General features: G+C 40.0%; 1 protein-coding gene across 1 annotated transcript in view; it reads left to right on the top strand.

The window, feature by feature from the left end:
* Svep1 (sushi, von Willebrand factor type A, EGF and pentraxin domain containing 1) overlaps positions 1-23,839 on the top strand; it is a 199,822-nt gene that overhangs the window by 41,864 nt on the left and 134,119 nt on the right. Inside the window, exon 4 of the mRNA XM_055605403.1 lies at positions 23,274-23,432. Coding sequence (XP_055461378.1) covers positions 23,274-23,432 — 159 coding nt within the window. The remainder of the gene's footprint in view (positions 1-23,273; positions 23,433-23,839) is intronic.

Raw genomic sequence — 23,839 nt, 5'->3', positions numbered from 1 at the left:
AAAACACACTCACGGAATAAAAGTGGACAATGGACAGAGAAATAGGCCTATCAATATTTCCTAAAGTTTCTGGCACAGACAACTTCCCTGTGGAGGTATTTTCCTATTCTGATTAATTCTTTCATCTTTACTAGGAAGCCTCCTACGGCATAATAATCTGAGAATCTTTTTAGCAGTAAAAAGGGATGTCTGCACCAAGGGCCAGAGATATGACTCAGATCATATTCTTTTGGCCAAAGAATTATGTAACAGAGTAGATGAAAAAAATTGAGGAAAAATAAACAGATCTATAAAAACAGCAATCGATGCTCTACCAGAAGTAAACAGCATTCCTTAAAGGCCCACGGCAAAGCCCTGAAGTATCTACCTCCCTACCTCTCTGTGATCTGTAGCCATCCTTTCCTGTTATGTTTGAAACTCCAAGGAGAATCAATTTTACCTTCTCCTTCTTTTCATACATTAATAGTATTTCTAATACTAAGGAGGTTAAATTGTAATATTTTCTCTGCTTTAAGTTAGTATGTTGCCAGGTATACAATAGTTGAAGCCCATACCTGCCTGTGAGAGGGGACCTACCCTTGATGATCTTTACTGATTTCTACCTAGCTATGTAACACTGTCACCTTCAGTCCATGCATAGTTTTTATGATCATTAATCATCAAAGATATCATTTACTATGTACTTAAGTCCATAAGCTTTCTGCCTCAGATTTCTTGTATGCTAAACAACACAAGAAACAGAGACTGGTAAAGGAAAATGAGTTTATTAACAGTTTTTTCCAAAGCAGGGGGAAAAGGAAATTCTAATTTTCTCCCATGATGCCCATGGCATCTTTCACTTTGCAGAAAGCTTTTAGACAAGGGCAAGAAATATGTAAATTTAACTGTAGCACATGTCAGTCAGTCCTTTCCTAAGAGCAAGGAGACCTGAGTTTCATTTTCCTCTATTGTCTCTGCTTTTGCTTGCAAATATAGTTTTATAATTCAAGTCAGAGTGGAGGAAAATGAGGTCTTAAAGATCCTCCACTCTTGACAATGAAAAGAATCTCAGGGGCTTTGTGGAATGTAAGACCTCCACATTCCAGGCCTGACAGAGTTCTTTGGTTCATTCTTTTGATAAGTATAGAGTAAACATAATTGGAATTTTCCTTTGGATGTTGGCTTGAACCCCTCTTGCATACTTATTAAATACACTGTGATTATTAGTGTTAATTGTCAACTTTACAGAATCTATAATCATTTAGGAAAGAAGACTTTGAACATGCCTCCAGGGCGTTATTTTGACTTTTAATTGAGGTGAAAAGAACTACCCGCTGTGGATAGGGCCATCCCCTATTTGGGATCCTGAACTGCATAGTAGAGGAAGGGAGCTGAGTGGCATTCATTTGTTTTTCCATATTTCTTGACTATAGATACAGGATGACCAGCCCCTCAAGCTCCTTTGCCTGTGGCTTCCCCATTATGGTGGACTGAAATCTAGAATGGTGAGCCAAAATGGACCCTTCTCCAGTTAAGTTACTTTTTTCAGAGCACTTTAACACAGTAAGATGAAAAGAAACTAAGTTATAGTCACGAGGTATTACCAAAACCATAAATGAACACATTTGTGTCTTTTCGCAATCTTGGGTTTGTTGAACAAATTTACCAGGTACAATAGTTTCATTGGTGACAATTTGCCAGATATTCCCATTTTATTGATAGCCAAGGCAAATGCAGGTTATCTTACTCTAATTTTAATTATTAATACTGTCAATTCACACATTTCATTTCACACAGTAAATTTCTCTCCATTTCCCCTAGTGTCTGTGTGTGTGTGTGTGTGTGTGCGCGCGCGCATGCGCGCGCGCGTGCACATATGTAAGTTACAGAATGAATATAAAGACTTATAAAGGCAAAAAATTTCAAAGAGGCCCAAGAAGTGAGAGCTGGGTAACTGATACAAATGAAAAGGAGTCTTTGAAGGTGACATAAAGAACCATTTGGAAGACTCTAGAAAGGTATAGCTACTGTTCTGGAGTCAAGAAGGGAAGACAAGGGTCAGATGATAGAAAGGGTAGATGGACAGACAGGATGTCCTGATGGGGCAGCAGAAGGAGAGGCATACATAAATGAGTAGACCATGTCAACAACAGGAACTGAATTGAGCTGAGGTCCCTGGAAAAGTCAGAAGTTCTCTGCCCGCTCTAGGATGAGTTGGTATTTCTTCGCATTTTCCCGGGAATAGTGTCACATAACACAAAATTACTAGGATCTACTAGGTAATAGGGTAACATCCAGGGAAGTTAGATGGCATCTACAAGACACTGCATAACCCCACATTCCAGTATCAGTAGTACATAAAAAAAGAAAACCTACTCCTATCCTGATTGATGGAAACTCCCTTGCTCAACTCCTATGTCAAAATATGACATACTATGCTACCGCCCATCCCACTCCCTCTCACTTTTTGGTTTCATCCTTTAAATATGGTGTTCAACATCCCTTCAAGGTCATAGTTCAGCACTCAAGTCTGTTCTGCGGCTTGATTGCAGTAATTTTTGTTATCTGCATTGACCTGGTGTTTGAGTTGCATTGGATTTAAGTAAACCCCACAACATTATCTTTAAAAAAAAAAAAAAGTTTTAAAAGTACCAGCAGCTTGCAGTAGCACACGCCTGTAATCCTGGCACTTGGGGAGGCAGAAGCAGGTGGATCTCTGTGACTTTGAGGCCAGCCTGATCTACAAAGCAAGTTCAGGACAGCCAAAGCTACATAGAGAAATCCTGTCTTAAAAGAAGGAGGAGGAGGAGAAGAAGAAGAAGAAATACCAGAGGCATGTGATTATGGAAAGGTTGAATTCTTGCTCAAGTCTCATCATTGTAGCAACTTTGACTACCACTTCCTCAAACTGCTTCTAACATGAAGTTCCTGCTTGTGACTTCTTGTTTTCTTGGCCTAGAATCTTCCAAGGCTTACCTGTCTGTTCAGCCATCACCAGTGACCCAGTACTCACAGTGGATACTTCTCCAACACAATATTGTCTTCCTCCAAAATCTCATTACTGACACAGATCTAAGTGTTTAAGGCCTTTTACATGCCTTCTCCTGTTTACTGACTACATAAGATTATTATTATTATCATTATCATTATTATTATTATTATTATTATTATTATTATTTGAGGTATGTTTTTATTCTTTTATATTTTGTCAACTGCTTCAAGATGTAGTTATACCATTTTTTTTACTCATTACTATGTTTCATGGCATATAAACTTGGAATGGACATTAAACCTTTAGTGAATGAATGAATGAGTAAATAAATAAAATGAGTTTCATGTTTAGATGCTAGAGCACAGCATATGGGAACACCACTTGATACTTAATTTCTTGGGAATTTTCCATTCCTCTTATGGAGAATGAGAGATGAACAAATCTACTGACCTGAGCAGCCCTGGCTCAGGCTCAAAGGGAACCATCTGGAAGGCTGAATTCAACAATCAGAAGTGGCTAATCACACATTAATCTCTTCCATGTTATCTGGGCACTGAGATTGCTGTCAAATTTGCTTCTCACTTTCCTCTCTGTCTCTGTCTCTGTCTCTGTCTGTCTGTCTCTCTCTCTCTCTCTCTCTCTGTCTCTCTCTCTCTCTCTCTCTGTGTGTGTGTGTGTGTGTGTGTGTGTGTGTGTAAGTTATTTGTCTCCTTTCAAAGCCTGTAAAAATATTTTAATAACATTCCAGGGTACTGTACATTTTACTTTTATCATTTAAGCAATTATTTAACAAATGCACAAAGCAAAGCACAATTACTATGTGCAGAGGGATGTTAACAGTTGGGAGTTTTTGTTAAGATGAGATTTATAAATCTTGTCAAAGTACAGGGAAAGCTATATGAAAATAAATCATAAACTTAGAACAAATTTTGAAAAAAAATGTGTGCTGTATGTGAAAAGTTTACAGTAAAAGGATAATAAAGTAAAAAGAATTGTCTTATTATTTGCATGTTATTCTCCCCTACCCCACCCCTACACATGGAAACTCCAAAGTAATCAATTGGAAACCCTTAACATTAGCAGATAGGTTTGTAAAACAACAGAGTACTACTTTGAAATCAGTAATTGTTCTAGGAAGGAACAGTAATCTTAAAGATGGTAAGATTCCTTTAGCAGTGATAAGAAATGTATATGCCTCCTAAGGAGAATCTGAAAAGAATTTTGTGTGCACCACCTGAGCTGCTGTGGACTGGACTGATGTAAGTGAGACTATTAATATGCAATCTGCCTTTCCAGTCTGAAGACTCCTGGTGCTTTTCTTCAGATTCTGATCTATGGCTAGAGATGTCTATAAAGAGCTGAGAATGGTGAATATATGAAATCCCAAAGCCCGCCCCTAAGTGACAGACCTCCTCCAACAAGGCCTATCCTTCCCAAATAGTTTCAGCAACTGGCCACCAAGGATTCAAGATATGAGCCTATGGAGGCCATTGTGCTTCAAATTACCTCAGATAGTGACATTGATGCCACCATTTTTGCTGCCACAAGGATCATTCAGTCGCTCTAATTGAAAGCTACCAACTTACTCCAACTCCTGGCACCCATGCACACTCTCCCCTCCTACCTGTTGTCTAATGATATAATGTTGTTATTTTAAGAATGTTATGTAAATGGAATCGTGTAGCATTCTGAGACTGGTGCTGTTCATTCAGCATGGTTCTCTGGAGGATTCCCCTGGTTGTTGCTCATTTGATAGTTTATTCCTTTGTGTGAGTAACATTTAGTAATAGAATACACCATAGTGTAACCACCTGTCTGTTGGAGAACATCTGGATTGTTTTCAGTTTGGGGGTGTTTTAGTTTTGTCTTGTTGCTATTATAAAACCAAAGTAACTTGGGGGTGGGGGGTTGTTTGGCTTACATCTCCAGGTCACAATCCATCATTTGATGGAAGTCAGGGCAGGAACTCAAGGCAGGAATCTTGGGGAAATGCTTTCAGGCTTGCTCTTTAGCCTTTTCTCTGGCACTTGCTTAGCTAACTTTCTCATACAGCCCAGGACTTCCTGTCTATGAAAGGGATGGGGTAAAATATGATGTGCTGGAGCCTCCTGCATCAGTTCATAATCAAGACAGCCCTCAGCAGGCATGCCCACAGACCAGTCTGATCTGGGAAACTCCTCCACTGGGGCCTTCTTATCAGGTGGCTGTAAACCGTGTCAAGTTCAAAATTAACGCTAACAATAATGGGTAGGGGTGGAGGGTTGGAAAGGGTGGGGATAAGGAAATGGGGAGGTGGGGATGGGTGGTGGTGGGTTTGCTAGAGCTAAAACTTCTATAAACATTGGCGCACACATTTTGTGTGAATACAGGTATCTGTGGGCTAAATGTCTGGAAGTGAGATGATATGGTATCATAGTAGCTATGTACTTACTTTTAAAAAACAAACAAACAAAAACTATTTTACATGATAATAGCTACCCATATTTCTGGCACTCAGAAGACTGACATAGGAAGATGTCATGTTGGAGGGCCAGCCTGGGCTATGTAGCAAGCCTGTCTTAAAAATAAAGAAGAAAAGCAAAAGAGAGAAGGGAAGGTGGGGAAGGAGAGAAAGAGGAATTTGTGATCCAGTTTGTATTGTTTCCAGCATTTCTTGTTACTGATTTTAGTCATTCGGATAACAATGTTTGGCATCTCATTTTCATATGCATGCCTCCAATGAAATTGGACATCCTTTTATATGCTCATTTTCCATTAATGCCTTCTTTAGTGATTTCTGCCTGCTTTTTATCCTTATTCTAATTGGTTTCTTTACTTTTTATTTTCAAAGTATGAGAATTCTTTTTATTTTATACATACTAGGTCTGTGCCAGCTATGTAATTTACAAATAGTGTCCCTTATTTTGTAGCATTTACTTTTCATTCTTTCCATTATCTCAGAACATAGTTGTTTTACTTTTTATTTTTTTATTAATTATTTTTGGGAAACATATAAAGTGATGGTTTTGTTGTATTTATATAATTTATACCAATATATATAACTCACACTCTCCTGTCCTTCCGCCTTCCTCCACTGCCCTCCTGCTGGTCCTCTTCTACTCCTAAACATTTCTTCTGCCTTCATGTCATGTATATTCCTTTATCCAATCATATCCCCCTCCTTTTAGATTACTTATTCCTTTGTGCTCCCCTCTCTCTCTCTCTCTCTCTCTCTCTCTCTCTCTCACACACACACACACACATAAACACACACACACACAGAGAGAGAGAAAGAGAGAGAGAGAGAGCGAAGATGTACTGCATTTAAATCTAGTCTTCCTGGGTTTGCTTTACTTCAATTACCACAGTTATCTCCAGTTCCATTTATTTTCCTATGAGTGTCATAATCTCAACCTTCTTTATAGCTAACTAGGACTCCATTAGGTATATTTATCAAATTTTCTTTATCTATTTATCTGATTATACCTGGGTGTTGGGAATATAGTAATGATCAATATAGACCTGCAAATATCTCTGTGGTTTGCTGACATAGCATCTCTCAGGTACAATCTTCAGTAATGGCACAGCTGGGTCACAGGTAGCTCTATTTTTAGCTCTTGGAACCCTCCCTACTGATTACACCAGTTTAAAGTCCCACCAGCAGTGTATATGAGTCCCTTTTCCCTCACATCCTTGCCGACATTTGTTGTTGCTCTCTAGATGATAGCTATTGTGTGGAATGTCTGTGGGTTAATTGGTATTTTCCCTGGTTGGTAAAGATATTGAACAATTTCTCAATTATTTATGGTCCATTTGTATTCTTCTTTCTATTCAACCCATTAACCCATTAGTTGATTGGATGATGTCTTGTTTGTTAATTTCAGGGTTCCTTATAGATCCTAGATGTCAATTCCCTGTCCTTTGTACATTTGTCAGTGGTTCCTCTCTGATTCTGTTGGCTCTCTCTTCACTCTATTGATTTTTTCCTTTGCTGTGAAGAAGCTTTGAAACTCTATGTGAGATTTTGCTGCTGCTTCTCAAGTCGTTTTTATTGTCTTTGCTCACACCTGTCTCTTAAAGTTCTCCCCTTGCTGTATGAGTGAGTATATACCATGTGTGTCATTCTGCTTCTGGGACAACTCACTCAGGATGATCCTTTCCAGGTCCCACCATTTACCTGCAAATTTAATGATTTCCTTATTTTTTTAATTGCAGAGTAATACTCCATTGTGTAGATGTACCACAATTTCTGCATTCAAGCTTCAGTTGAGGGGCATCTGGGCTATTTCCAGCTTCTGGCTATTACAAATAAAGCTGTTACAAACATGGTTGAGCTAATGTCCTTATTGTGTACTTGAGCCTCTTTAGGATATATGCCTAGGAGTGGTATGACGGGATCTTGAGGAAGCGCTATTCCTAGTTGTCTGAGAAAGCACCAGATTGATTTCCAGAGTGGTTGTACCAGTTTACATTCCTACCAGCAGTGGAGGAGGGTTCCCCTTTCTCCACAACCTCTCCAGCATGTGTTGTCACTTTTCATCTTGGACATTCTGATGGGTGTAAGGTGAAATCTAAACCTACTAAAATCTGTACATCTAAAGAAACTAATCAAGAGAGAGGACCATGACTAAAACGCTCAATTCCCATCCCGAAAGGCAAAGAGCATGGACATCAGAAGAAGAAGAAAACAGGAAACAACCTAGGACCCTACCACAGAGGGCCTCTGAAAGGCTCTGCCCTGCAGACTATCAAAGCAGACTCTGAGACTTATGGCCAACTGTTGGGCAGAGTACATGGAATCTTATGTAAGAAGTGGGAAATAGTAAGATCTGGAGAGGACAGAAACCCCACAAGGAGAGCAACAGAACCAGAAAATTTGAACACAGGGGTCTTCCCAGAGACTCATACTCCAACCAAGTACCAGGCATGGAGATAACCTAAAACCCCTGCACAGATGTAGACCATGGCAGTTCAGTGTCCAAGTGGGTTACATAGTAGTGGGAAGAGGGACTGCCTCTGACATAATCTGATTGGCCTGCTCTTTGATCATCTCCTCCTGAGTGGAGAACAGCCTTGCCAGGCCACAGAAGATGACAATGCACCCACTCCTGATGTGATCTAATAGACTAAGATCAGAAGGAAGGAGAGGAGGACCTTCCCTATCAGTGGACTTGGGGAGGGGCATGTGTGAAGAAAGGGGAGGGAGGGTGGGACTGCAAGGGGAGGAGGAAGGGGCTTACGGGGGGATACAAAGTGAATAAAGTGTAATTAATAAAATAAATTTAAATTTAAAAAAATCTTAAAAAAAAGTTCTCCCCTTGCTGTTTCAGAGTCTTGCCTTACAGGACTATGCCTGATCTGTTCTAAATTGGTTTTGTGAGAGGTGAGAGATGCAGATCTAGTGTCATTCTTTCAGGTATAAGAATCTATTTTTCTGCTTCTTTAGTTCTTTGTATATACTGGATATCAGCCCTCTGTCAGATAAAGGGTTGGTAAAGATTCTTTCCCAATCTGTAGGCAGTCGTTTTGTTTTGATGACAGTGTCTTTTGCTTTACAGAAGCTTTTCAGTTTCATGAGGTCCCATTTATTGATTGTTGATCTTAGAGCCTGTGCTGTTGGTGTTCTGTTCAGGAAGTTGTCTCCTGTGCCAATGAGTTCTAGGCTGTTCCCCACTTTTTTTTCCAACAAATTTAGAGTATCTGGTTTTATGTTGAGGTCCTTGATCCACTTTGACTTTAGTTTTGTGCAGGGTGATAAAAATGGATCTATTTTCATCTTTCTGCATGTAGACATCCAGTTGGTCCAGCACCATTTGTTGATGATGCTGTCTTTTTTCCATTGAATGGATTTGGCTTCTTTGTCAAATATTGAGTATTCATAGGTGTGTGGACAAACCAAGTAATCCAATTAAAAAATGGGGAACAGAGCTAAACAGAGAATTCTCGAAAGAGGAACATCGAATGGCAGAGAAACACTTAAAGAAATGCTCAACCTCATTAGCCATTAGGGAAATGCAAATCAAAACGACCCTGAGATTTCACCTTACACCCATCAGAATGGCCAAGATGAAAAACCCAAGTGATAGCACATGCTGGAGAGGTTGTGGAGAAAGGGGAACCCTCCTCCATTGCTGGTGGGAATATAAACTGGTACAACCACTTGGAAGTCAATCTGGCGCTTTCTCAGACAACTAGGAGTAGTGCTACCTCAAGACCCAGCTATACCACTCCTAGGTATATACCCAAAATTTGCTCAAGTACACAACAAGGACATTTGTTCAACCATGTTTGTAGCAGCTTTATTTGTAATAGCTAGAACCTGGAAACAACCCAGATGTCCATCAACTAAGGAATGGATACAGAAATTGTGGTATTTTTACACAATGGAATACTACTCAGCAATCAAAAACGAGGAAATCATGAAATTTGCAGGCAAGTGGTGGGATCTAGAAAAGATCATTCTGAGTGAAGTATCCCAGAAGGAGAAAGACAAACATGGTATATACTCGCTTATATAGACCTACAAGATATGATAAACATAATGAGATCTACACACCTAAAGAAGATAATCAAGAAAGTGGACACAGGCGAAGATGATCAATCCTCATTTAGAAAGACAAATGGGATGTGCATTGAACGTATGACAGGAGTCTACCACAAAAGGCATCTGAAAGACTCTACCTAGCAGTGTTTCAAAGCAGACACTAAGACTCATAACCAAACCCTCGGCAGAGTGCAGGGAATCGTATGAAAGAAGGGGAATTAGTATGATATGGAAAGGATAGGAGCTCTACAAGGACCAAATATATCCGGGCACAGGGTCTTTTCTGAGGCTGACACTCAACCAAGGACCATCTATGGATATAACCTAAAACTTCTGCTCGTATGTGGCCCGTGGTAGCTCAGTAACCAAGTAGTTTTCCAAAGTAAGGGGAACAAGGACGATTTCTAACAGGATCTCAAGGGCAGGCTCTTTGACCTCCCCCCCCAGGGGAGGAGCAGTCCTGTTAGGCCACAGAGGAGGACTTTGCAGCCAGCCCTGAAGATACCTGATAAAACAGGGTCAAATGAAAGGGGAGGAGGTCCTCCCCTATCAGTGGACTTGGAAAGAGGCAGGGAGGAGACCAGGGAAGGAGTGTGGGGTTGGGGAGGGAATGAGGGAGCGGGATACAGCTGGGACACAGCTGGGACACAGAGTTAACAAAATGTAAATAAAAAGAAAAATAAAATTAAAAAAAAGAATCTATTTTTCTTGGCACCATTACAAATGCTATTGAAGTTTAATCCATTCATCAATATTGCCATCTGTGCTTTATATGTTTGTCTTCTATGGATTGTACTTTTCCTCATTCCTAAAGATTTTATTCTATGATCACTTCTAAAAGCCTTTTAACCTTGCAATTATATTGACATTCGTGCCTCATTTTATTCTTAAGGTATGAGAGTTCTGTCTGATTGATTACTTCACCTTTGTATATCGAGTTTCTCCACACTATTTCTTGTAAAGGTGACACTTTTCTCATTCAACTCATTTTGCACTTGTTAGATGTGTTAGCGTCCATTTCCAGAATGCCTTCTCTTCCACCAGACACAGTGTCAACCTGTAGAGCCATGTGGTAAGTCTTGAAATTGGTTGTGCTCATTCTGCTTTACCAAAATCATTGTAACTATTCTAGCTTCTTTGACTTTCCACATATTATAATAATATTATCATCATGCACAAAGAATCCTGCTCTAATTTTCATAGGCATTGCACTGTATCTGCATATCACTTGGTAAAAATTTGACACTTTTGTTATGCTAAAACTTTAAATTTATAAACACAAAGTTTGCTCAGATTTTTGTCTTTTTCAGCACTTATAACATCTCACGTATCAGTCCTGCATGCTTTTGTATTATTTACACCTATGAGTTTTATTTTTAAGTTGCTGTAATTAATTATTTTTGTATTTTCAATTTCACCTATGTGATCATTGCTAACCTATAAAAGTGCAACCAAGTTTTGTTTGTTTTTCTTGTATTCTACTTTTATTTAGGCCAACTGTCAGTTCAGGAGAGTTTCTGGTTTTTATAGATACTTAAAATCTTCTACAAAAAGAATCAGGATATTTGAATCAGACGTGGGCATGATGGCCCACATGTTTAATCCCAGCACTCCAGGAGGCTGAGATAGGCAGATTGCTTTTAGCCTGGAATGGTTTTGGGTATCAGGTCAGCCTAACATCCCTGAAATAAGTTTTTCTGGTTCATGGTGTAAATTTTAGCTTACATATTGCTAATAATTTATTGAGAATTTCCATGTCTGTGTTTCTGAGATATAGTAGTCGTCTGTGGGAATATTTTACCGTTTCTTTCTTTTTTAATGTCAGTTTTTATTTATTCATTTTATATTCATGTTGTAGCCCACTGCCTCCCGGAGCCACCCTCCCTGCCTATTTCCTCTCTCCTCCCTCTCCTATTTCTCAGAGAAGGGGAGGCCCAGCCACCCAGCCACCCCAGCATATCAAGGGCTGAGTGCATTCTTTTCTCCTGTGGGCTGGCATGGTAGCCCCACCAGGGCAAAGTGACTGGAAATCAGGCAACAGAGTTCATATCAGAGTTAGTCCCCAATCCCCTTACTAGGCAACCCATATGAGGACCAGGCTGCCCATTGACTACATCTGTGTAGAGAGCCTAGGGCCAGTCCACTCTTTGTAGTTTATTGTCCTCCTCCCCGCCCCCCGTTTATACTCTTTCACTGTTTGGAAAGGGGGCAGTTTTTTAAACTGTGAATCCAATTTTGCTAGTAACAGAGCCATACAAATTACTTACTGTTGTGTGCATCGTGGTGGATTGTAGTTTTGGAGAAACTTACTTGCTTCTTTTGAGTTGTAAACACATATAGACACATAAATGTAGCATTATCTTGTCCATTCTACAGGATCTGTTTCATTCCCAATATCATCGCTTCTGTATTTTAGTTTTTTTAAAGTTTTGCCAACCTTATTTGATTTTTCAAAATTCTTTTATGATACTGAAGCATCTTGCCTGAGCCTTACAAGAGTGTTAATCAATTTTCCATCCCTGTGACCAAAAAAGGCTGAGAAAATCAACTTACATCAGAAAAGCTTTATTTTGATTCTTGGTCTGAGAGTTCTTGATCCACGTTGCCTGGCTTTCGTTCAGAGTCTGTGGTGGTAGGAAGCATGGTGAAGAGCATGCTGTGGATCAAGGCCTTGAGATACACTGAAGCAAAGACAGAGAAAATACTGCTATATACCCTCCAAGGACATCCCCCCCCCCAGCCACTCGATTTCTTGAGCCAGGTTCCCTACCAGTAAACCTCCTCACGTGAGGCCTTGGGAAGCATCTCCCATCTAAATAACATCTATTTGGCTTCTGCTGATGCGACTAAGGTGGGAACACATGGCTGTGTCTGTTTTTTTGTTTGTTTGTTTAAGCATTTGATAGCCGGAGTAGAATACTGTTATCTAAAATGTCCTAGCCTGCTGGGCCACCCTTTCCCCCATCCTTTGACTAGGGAGAACACTTCTCATTGGCTGGTTTGTTTGTTTAAAGCATGCCAGGCTTAAGTCTTCCATCTGGGTGTACTTCCTTCCCTTTGACATCATGCTGAGTCATAAAGCTTACCAGAGTCTGCCCCAGCTTCTGAGTTCTGGACCATGTCTTTTTTGTTGTCATCTTTTAATTTGTTTTATTATTTAAAAAAAAATATTTTAAAAAATAAAATCACCTTACTCTAATTAATGCACAAACACCACACAGCTGGTTTAAGGAAGCCACTCAAACTCTGACCCAGTCCCAAACTCTGTACATCTCAGAGAACTTGTATGCAGTTAGAATGGCCACTGTGAAGCTGACAGTTTACACTTTCACTACCAATTACATTTATATTCTTTTACCTGCCGAAAGGGAAGAGGACAGAACTATGATAGAGTTCCAATTAGAAAACTGAAGTAGATGTATATTTGCTTTCATGACTTTTGTGTCCTGCATGGATTCTGCCCTTCCTCATCACTGACGTCACCCTCTCTTGATCTCCTTTCTAAATGTTACACCCTCATTTATAGTTTTTTACACATTACAGCCATGATGTACATGAGAGAAAAACATGTTTTTTTTCTTTCACCTTAATAAGCTTTCTAAATCTGACCATTTTCATACAAATTTTACTTTTATTTGCAGATGAATATTATTTTTGCTTTGTACATATACCACATTTTTATTATCCATTCATCTGTCGACAGGCATCTAGGTTGATTCCATTCCTTGCTGTAGTAGATAAAACAGTAATAATCAACAGATGTGCAACAAGCTCTGTAGCAGGATACAGAGTTCTTTGTGGAATAGTTGCATTTTATGGAACTTAAAAACTGCACAGAGGAAGACATTGCAGCCAGTCCTGGTGAGACCTGATTAGCTAGGGTCAGATAGAAGGGGAAGAGGACCTCCCCTGTCAATGGACTTAGAGAGGGGCAGGGAGGAAATGAGGGAGGGAGGGTGGGAGCTACAGCTGGGATACAAAGAAAATAAACTGTAATTAATATTAAAAAAATAAAAATTTAATTAAAAAACTGATTTCCATAATGATGAATAAGGGTTTCTCTTTCACCACAATCTCCCCAACATCTATGGTCAGGTGTTTTGATGGTGGCCATTCTTCAAAGAGTGAGGTGGTATTTCAAAGTAGTTTTAATTTTAACTTCCCTCCTGACTAGGGGTGTTGAGCTCTTGAAATAATAGTATTGACCATTTTTGTTTCTTCCTTTAAAATTTTTTGTTCATTTTCTTAGACATTGAAGTAGTTTTATTTCGTTGGTATTTAATTTCTTCGCTTCTTTGTAAATTCTGGATAGTAGTCCACTGTCTGAAGCATATCTGGTAAAGATTTTTTACTCACATGTTATCTGTGTCTTCTGCTGAGTTTTGGGTTGTTTGGTTTGGTTGGGTTGAGTTGGTTTTTGTCTGTGCAGAAACCTTATTTTCATGTGGTTCCATCTGTTGATATTTGGAGGCTGATTCTATTCTTGCTGACCCCAATGCCTTGAAGAGTTTCTCCCTCCTCCCCCATTGTCATCCAATGTGGTACTTTGCCCTGCTGAATTGTCTGTGTGTGCTTATGTCCTACCCAGGGGCAGAGATGGAGTTCTGGCTTTTTTTTTTAACTTTATCTCCAATATCCTATGACTCCTTTTGAGGGGCTCAGAATTTTAGTTTACAGCTCTGCTCACCCATGCATAAGTGATGGAGGAGAAAAAAAAAACTTTCTAATTAATTACCTAACTTAGGTTCAGACAGTTTCAAAACCATCAGTAATTTTGGGAATTCTCTTTTCTTCCACACCCTATCTTAAAAAGTGAAACGGGAAAAAGATGACAAGATTGAAAATTTTCTTGTGTTGAAAGGATTTCAGTTGTCAAAGTAAAGTACTCGCCGTTTTATTTACACAAATGCCATCAGAAGGCACTTGGGACGTTTTAATATGGAAATCTAAAAGAAAGAACTGCTACATGAACATGCTACATGTTCCGTCAACAGTGGCAGACTAGACCACACAGGCAGGGCCACTGTTCCAAAACATGGAACCACAGAAGAAAATCACTTAAGGTTGCCCATTGACCCCTTCAACTGTTTATTGGCTATTTTTAGCTACTCTAGCAAATAGGATTGTTTCCCAGTACTTGCCCTAAGATAGCTTGCCATAAAATGAGGCTGTAATTACTAGAAACAAGTCAGAATAGGTATCGTAACCAAGACTCATGAGTTACACACTTCTGTGTACACACATGCATGCATGCCACATTCATACATGCAAAGTTCATGTGTGTGAATGTGAACATGCGTGTGTCCCAGTGAACAACCTCAGGCATGGTTCCTTCCCTTTCACCTTACTTACAACAGTGATGTTTTGTTGTCCAGTTCTGGTCTACAGGCATCCACAAGTTCTTCGCTCTCTGTGTCTTCTTTCACAGTCACAACAAGGAACTGTTGATGATTTTTAAACATCAGTATACCAAGGGAGATAGCTCAGACAGTAAGGTACAGGCCTTGCAAGCATCAGGTCCTGTATTCAATCCCCAAACCCAAGAAAAAAAAATGCTAAACATGTTGGTACACACTTATAACCCGACGCTGAAACAAAGAGAGAGACTGGGGGATCCCTGGGGCTTACTGGACAGCTGGACTAGCTTCACTGGTGAGGTTCATGCCAGTGAGAGGCCCTGTCTCAAAGGAGATTGATGGGATTGTTCAGGATGACACCTAAAGTTGTTCTCTGACTTACACGAGCTCTCTCTCTCTCTCTCTTTCTCAAAAACTATTGTCAGGTGTGGGGGTGCATCATTTACTCCCATCATTTGGGAGACAGGGACAGGTGGGTCTCTGTGACTTTGAGTATACCCCGTTCTATGTACTTAGTTGCAGGCCAGTGAAGGCTATAAAAGGAGACCCCATCTCAAAAAATGAGCTATGGTGGATGGGAAAGGGAGCTCCCCTTTGGGGGGGGGTGAAGCTGGGAGGGGAGGAGGGAAGGGGCTACAAGGATGTAAAGTGAATAAATGAGGAAAAAAAATCAAGTAGCAAAAATCATGTTAATTCCCAGTCAAAGGGCACACAAGAAGCCATGTGTCTGTAACCATGGTGATGGGAATATATGAAAGTTTAAATTCAATGGCTCATAAATTAAAATAAAATGCTGGAAGGATGGCTTGGCAGTTAAGAGCACTTGTTCCTGCAGAGTACCTGGATTTGATTATAAGCACTCACGTGGGGTTCATGCCATCCATGATTCCAGTCACAGGGAATGAAACGCCCTCTTCTGGCACCCACAGGGACTGCACACACATGGTGCACAGATGCACATGCAAGCAAAACTCTCAGACACATAAAAAAAAATGAAGTTAATATTTTCTGGAGAAAAATCTTTAATAAATCAGGGGCTGGATTTATTAAATATAAACAATGTAAAGATTGCTTAAAATCACAAAGTTGGTTGACATCAGGATGAGTTTAATGTTAAAAGAAACTAACTTCTTTATGATTCTGAGTCATCAGCTCTTCTAGAAAGAAAAAATAAAGTCAAAGATAGCTCTAATACTCTCCAAAGAGCTTTGCCTAAAAGTATATGCCCACAAAAATGTAATTACAAAATTAAAGGTAAGCTCTAACCTTCATATAGACAATAATCATCATAACACAATTAAGAAAGTAGTTTTCAACAAAAATAATTTTGCCTTAATATTTCTTTTTAAAATTTTTATTTTATTTTTATTAATTATAGTTTATTCACTTTGTATCCCAGCTCTAGTCCCCTCCCCATCCCTTCACAATCCCACCTTTCCTCCCTCTTCTTCTCCTATGCCCCTCTCCCAGTCCAATGATAGGGGAGGTACTCTTCCCTTTCCATCTGACCCTAGCCTATCAGGTCTCATCAGGACTGACTTCTTTGTCTTCCTCGGTGGACTGGTAAGGCTGTTCCCCCATCAGGTGGAGGCGCTCAAACAGCTAGCCCATGAGTTCATTTCATAGACCATCCTTGTTCCTATTATTGGGGAACGCTCTTGGACCCTGAGCTGCCATGAGCTACTTCTGTGCAGGGGTTCTAAATTATCTCCATGCATGGTCCTTGTTTGGAGTATCAGTCTCACAGAAGACCCCAGTGCCCAGATTTTTTGGTTCTGTTGCTCTCCTTGTGAAAATCCTGTCCCCTCCAGGCTTTTCTATCTCGCCCTTGTAGAACTCCTGTCTCCTCCAGGTCTTTCTATCTCCTCCTTCCATTTGATTCCTGAATTCTGCACAAAGTTTGGCTATGAACTCCATTGCTGGTGGGAATGTAAACTTGTACAACCACTTTGGAAATCAATCTGGCACTTTCTCAGACAATTAAGAATAGTGCTACCTCAAGATCTAGCTATACCACTCCTAGGCATATATCCAAAAGATGCTCAAGTATACAGCAAGGACATTTGCTCAACCATGTTCGTAGCAACTTTATTTGTAATAGCCAGAACCTGGAAACAACCTGGATGTCCCTCAATTGAGGCATGGATACAGACATTGTGGTACATTTACACAATGGACTACTCAGCAATTAAAAACAAGGAAATCATGAAATTTGCAGGCAAATGGTAGGATCTAGAAAAGATCATCCTGAGTGAGGTATCCCAGAAGTAGAAAGACACACATGGTACATACTCACTTATAAGTGGATATTAGAAATATAATATAGGATAAACATACTAAAATCTGTACACCTAGGGAAGCTAATCAAGAAGGAGGACCCTGAGTAAGATGCTCAATCTTCATTCAGAAAGGCAAACTAGACAGACATCAGAAGAGGGAGAAAATAGGGAACATGACAGGAGCCTATCACAGAGGGCCTCTGAAAGACTCTACTCAGTAGGGTATCAAAACATATGCTGAGATTCATTGCCTTAATATTTCATACTCAGATTGTATCCCTGCATGTATCCCTGTATGTGTGTGTGTGTATTTGTGTGTGTTTAAGTTATTAATACATGACAATTTATTTACCAAGCCATCGTTTGAGTGCTTGGGGTTTTTGTTTTCAACAGTTTCAATAATGCATCACTCTCCTGGCAAGTCTGAACAGGTGCTTCTTATCACAAATCTGGCACCCTGTGGTTAGGTTGCCATGTGCGGGTAAGGCACCCCAGAGGGTTCAAATTCACAATTTTGGTTAAATAGTCTGTACTGTAGCCAAATGAGCTAACCATTCCCAGGGAGATTGGCAGGATACTTCCACATTCCACCCAGGCATTGATGTGTAGGACTTCAGGGTTGCCTAATTCACTGACAATATCATAATGGATCAGAGTTGCCTAATGGAAATAACGTCCCTCTAGGTACAGCTACATCTGGTTCTTGTGAAAGCATTGGCTCAAAGTTGGAGAAGGTGGCTCTTTGCCACAATAATGACGTTTTGTGATCAAAATCCTAGCACAGCTACCTACAGGAACAGATTCTGTACTCAGATCCAATGTATAAAGGTCGGAGAGAAGCGCGATGTTATAGCATCACGTTTGCTGCTCTACCGAGGTCGGGAAGAAATGAAGGTTTGTGAATAGCATGACTCCCCAGGCTGCCATTATGCTCTACCCGAATGGGAACCCTGGCACCCCGCACCACCAGATGCATCACATGCAATCGCTGAAACCACACTTCTTAAAGTTATCCTATCTTTAGGTAGGATCCTTTTGCAAGCATCAAGGCTTTCAATAGTCATCATGATTTCAAAAGTTAATCTTAGAGCATGCATAAGGAAGAGTTAGAATGTCAGTCCCTGTATGGTATACCAGACACATAATACACACTGTGGGGTGTATGTTGATATTTAATGGGCCAGATGATTACAGAGCATAGAGGCTTCTCTTTTTATAGATTCCAAATGGTTGGTGTTTGACTCTACTCTAGTCACTGTCAGTTGAAGAAAGATCTGATGTTCGTACATGACAACTTCAAGACTAATGCTTCCAGGAATAGCTACTAATAACCACCAAGATGTTTTTGAAAAAAGAAAGTGATTATTTTAACAATAAAGAGAGAACTTAAGAAATAATATTTGCTTTACTAATTTTAAAAAGAAAAACAACAAACAAACAAAACCCATACACCTCTAGCAAGCCTTGAGAAATGTGTTCAAACCACAAGTTTTCAACTTTTGCTTAGTTTGATATGTGAGTGTGTTTTGCCCTTGAAAGTCCAGGAAATTGATTACACCTCTCCCCATAGGATTGTGTAATGCCTCTAAATAATTCTCCTGACCTCTGTTTCCCATCATCACTGTGAATTTCACAATGTGTTTCTGAATGTGCTTTTAGATATTTTTATCCCAAAAAGTATTCTCCAACATTGTAAGCCCTTGATTATTCAAGGGGGGGGGTGGCAAATAATAATGTAGGGTTAATTTCTTCTCTATTATTTTTCAACACAAATTACCAAATCTGCATTGAGAGTCTTACTGCCTTTAGGGAATGCATCTTCAAGTTGCATTTTCCTATTCTATGTCTGGAAACCTCCCTTTACCTTTGGAAAGATCGTAGGCATCATTAACTGTAACTTCCTAATGTTATGGAAGTAGAAAAGAAAAATCATGTTCCGCCACCCCATATCTGTGAGCAGAGATTATAAGACAATTATCTTGACTTCCAGGTCTAACATCTTTTCATTTTATCCCATTGCTGCTCTTCACGACATTAGTAAGGCCTCCATCTAGGCCCACACTTCCCTATCCCCCCTCCACAATATTTACCAAGTTCTGGAACACTGTTTATTACAGAACAACTAATGAGAAGAACACTCCTTCTCTGCATGGTTTGGTAACAATGGACTGGGGAGTTCGTTCAAAATTTACTCACTAGGGGATGGAGAGATGTCTCAGTTGTAAAGAGGACTGGCTGCTCTTCCACAGGACCCAGGTTTGAATCCCAGAACCTCAATGTCAGCTCACAGCTGCCTGGAGCTCCAGTTCCAGGAGATCCGGTGCTGCCTTCTGGATTCTGGGAACACCAGGCTCCTACGCGGTGCACACACACACATTCAGGCAAAACACCAACGTATAAAAATAATAAAATAAATTTTGAGAAATCCAGAAACCACTATGGGATATTTGAGTCCTGCACCTATCTGAAGTGGGCGGGGAGAATTCATGAGGTCAGAGTGTTGTATATCTAGAGTGTGTAGTGCCAGTGGAGGCCAGAGGTTGGCGTCTGCTGTTTTCCTCTGCGCCGTGCTCTATGCTCTATTTTTTTTTTTTTTTTTTTTGAGACAAGGTCTCTTTGAAGTTGGAGCTCATTGATTCAGCTAGCCTGGCTGACCAGTAAACTCCAGTGGCCTGCCTGTCTCCTGCCTGTCTACACCGCAGCACACGGATTACAGAGGAGTACTGCCGTGTTTGGTTGTTTTTGATTGGTTGGATGTGTCTTAAGAACTTAACAGTGCCTTTCTCTGTGAACATTTGCATTGCTGTCAATGTTGTACAATAATAAACAGTGTCTAGTGTACATTCTTGGTTATATTCAGTTGGAATACATTTAGAAACAAAACTCGTTAAAGAGAACATGCCCTGTAAGACTTTAGGTGAATTCCCTCAGTTTACCCTATGGAAACATCACGAGTCTTTCCCAGCTTGGAGGTGGGGGGACCCTTTCCTCACATCCCTATCCACAGAAGGTGCTAATATCCTTTGATATGTTGCCAAATTAAAGGGCAAAATTAACATTTAAAGTCAACATTTTCACCTCACTTTGACAAATAGACTGTTTGTCCTGTGAATGTTGGCCACATATACTTCTTCCTCAGGAAAAAACTTACTCTCTGTCACTTTATCTCTTGGCACACTCATATTGGTCTTGAATTATTAGAAGGCCCACCCCAATCCTCCTCTTTTCTCCTCCCTTCTCCCCTCTCTACAGGGACTTGTTACATAGCCCAGGGTAGCCACAAACCAATCTTTCTATCTCTGCCTCCTGAGGACTAGTGCCGCACATGTATTTTTTTTTTCTCAAGATGGTAATTTGTTTCCTTCTCCAGGTTATTTTAAGGAATTTTTTTTCGTATCTTTTAACAGCATTGTATTTTTAAACTAAGTCTGCTACATTTCAGGTTTCTACATTATCAACAGATCAAATAGACTGGTGATAAGGAAAGTGTAGGGTTTTGCCTCTATCACCTTTCTTTATGCACTTTCGTATTTCACTTTCTTGTTATTTCTTCTCTTTTTTGTTTCATATTGTTCAGATTTTCTTTGTATTTTTCTCTCTGATATCTTGGAAGTCATACATTCTCTCTCTTACTCGGAGTTATACAAGTATTTTTTATGTAGAAATTGGAACCTGCCTTTTCTTTCCATTTTCTTCATGTTGTTTTTATATGAAATGAATTGCTTTCTTATTTCCACTTATCTGCTCATCTCATATCTTAAACCTTCCTCCCTTATATTACGTAAAAGTTATTTCCTTTCTCTGATCGTGTGTTTTCTTGAGACAAGGAGGCTTTACTTGATATTTGTTTCAATTTTCACAGTTATTTTGGTGTAATATTAGAGTGTTACCACAAGTTCCAAAAATTTCTATGGCTCAAAAAATTTATTAAACACTATTTTTCTCATTCTTGTGTTCTTTATTTTGACTTCCTACTTAGCCAACAAAATATGTCTTTATTTTCTAAAGTCACGTACATTGCCCAGTGTCTTCCTTCAGTCTTAATACTCGTGCCCAGTGTTATGACTTCTTAGGTTCATAATATCCTTTTTCATCGTTACCTGCCCATGCTTATTCCTGGCGTTTGTTTTTGCACTGGAGAAATGAAGCATCTGCCTGATTCCAGTCACTATCTTAGTTATTTTTCGCACAAACTTTCCTTTATGCTGGGTGTGGCTTTTATTAATTTCTCTTGGATTTTGCTGTGCATATCTGCATTAAAGCTTCAGGTAAGTAATGCAGTCTTGGCCCTGATAGCAGGAAGATGATTGCGGCTGTGCCTACTGCTGTGTCCAGCAGTTCTGTTGCTTGAGTCAATCATTGCCAGCAACGAGGTTCATGCTGAACTTTGTTCTTATGTATGGCTGTGTTTATCTCACTCATTTTCTCCTGCAAACTCTGACTTCTATTTAAAGGAGACCTTGTTTTCTTGCACTTCCCTGAGGACCCTGCTCCTCAGCCTTCAGGTTAAGAACTGATAATAATGTGTAATTCAACAGCACTAACAAAGTGCTATTGGAGTCTCTTCCCTTATGCCAAACTGTTTCCCATAGGCCAGTAGCATTTATTAGTGTATTTAAGTGTCTCTCTCATTTTTAAAGTTTTAAATGGATTCAGAGCTAGAATTTTCTAGCATATGCCATGGGAGCTTGGTAATTTTTTTACGAATTATTATTATTATTTATTACAATGCATTCATTTTGTATCCTGGCTGTGGTCCCCTCCCTCCCTCTTCTTCCCTTATGCCCTTCCACTGATAGGGGCAGTCCTCCACCCCTTCCATTTGACCCTAGCCTATCAGGTCTCATCAGGATTGGCTATATTGTCTTCCTCTGTGCCCTAACAAGGCTGCACTCCCCCAGGGGGAGGTGATCAGAAAGCCAGCCACTGAATTCATGCCAGAGGCAGTCCCTGTTCCCCTTACTAGGAAACCCACATGGAGACTGAGTCTATAGGCTACATTTGAGCAGGGGTTTTATTTTTTTAATGTGATGAAGAATTTTAAGACCATGGTTATTTCCTTAATAACTGCATTAGATTATACATCTTCTGGTGTGATTACTTCATGCTATGGGCATGAAAATGCATGCTCCTTGGTTGTGGCTTCTCTGCTCAATAATCAAACCCAATTTGTAGCTGTGCTTCATTTAATTGGCCAGCTGAGTGTCCCCAAGTCCCCCTGCATTATGAAATGGCTTATTCTTGAGTTGTTTTACAGGTGGATAACCCCAAAGGGTTGAAGCCACAACTTCAAACCACACATGGTCAGTACAAAGGATGACTAAAGCAAGATCACTTAGATTCTGCTTTTAATCTTTTCTCCCTATGAGGCTGAGAGAAACAGGATCTTTCCTTCTTTTTACTTCAAAAATTTTTTTCCATCGGTTCTGATTTTCCCACTAGCCCTTCACTTTTTCCTCATTCCCTGTTAAATGCTTCCAACAGAAATGGTGGAGTAGTGACTGCTGCATATCTGCGCTGAGGGACCGCTGGGACCTCAGGGTGGAGTGGAGTGGCTTCACAGAACAGGGGAGGTAAAATATGGAAGATTCCCTATTTGCTACAATTTGAGGATCATTGATTACTTTGAGTCCCTTCACATATACTACTATGTTGACTTTTCCCATAAATCAGCCCAGACATGTAAAACTTTATAACAAAAACCAATTGTTGGCCAGAGAGGCCTTTATACTGTGTGCATAGCAAACAAGCTATGTCAGTCTTTGGGGTTAGCTGCTTTTGGAGATGGAGAGATGATCCAGTGGTTGAGAGCACTGGCTGCTCTTCCAGGGGACCTGACTTTGATTCCCAGCAGCTGTACAGCAAATAACAACTATCTCTAACCCCAGTTCCAGGGGATCTGGTGCCCTCTTCTGGCCTCTGTGGATAGTGCATGCACTCAGTGCACATGAGTACATAAAGGCAACACATACATAAGATAAAAATACAATAAAGTATTTTTAAAGATTTTTTTTTGCTTGAATTATGTAATAGATTATTTCTATGTAGAATGATCATCTCCCACCCATTATTTTAAACATCTTTCCAAGTTTCTATGAACATATCATATACATCGACTTCTCTGGCCACTTGTCTGCCCACAGCTTGCCCATCAGGGACATATAAGCCTGAAGCTTCTCCAGGAGGGATCAGCACGTGCATCCCATGTCCTGATGAAAACCACACCTCTCCACCCGGAAGCACATCCCCTGAAGACTGTGTGTGCCGAGAGGGACACCGGAGATCTGGCCAGACCTGTGAGGGTGAGCTGCTTACTGCTAGCAAACAGGAAATAGGAAGCTGATCTTGACCTCAGTGATACTAAGAGTGCTGGGCGCATCCAGATCACTTAGGATGATTTTTAGCACCCCTGTCTTTGGTCGGATGGGTGGGGTGGGGGCAGAGCATTTGCTTCTATCACAGAGCATTTGTTAGCACTAAACACATAAGCATCCTGATCCAGAGACAGAATCTGAGATCATAGAAGTGATGTGATTGCAGAGAACATGAGCTAGAACTTGGAAATGAAGAGTGCTATAGTTTCGACAACAAATTTGAATAGAAAATAAGCTTCTCTTGGCCTTGGTAGTGCTTAAATTCACTTTTAAAAGTTTTTTTTTTCATAAATATTTTCCCATCATATCAAAAGTGGAAAGTATTTATATAGTAT

This window comes from Psammomys obesus, unplaced genomic scaffold, assembly GCF_907164565.1.
Source record: "Psammomys obesus unplaced genomic scaffold, mPsaObe1.curated_primary_1811, whole genome shotgun sequence".
NCBI lineage: Eukaryota > Metazoa > Chordata > Mammalia > Rodentia > Muridae > Psammomys > Psammomys obesus.
Note: the sequence above shows the minus strand (reverse complement) of the source record. Positions and strands in the feature narration are given on the sequence as shown.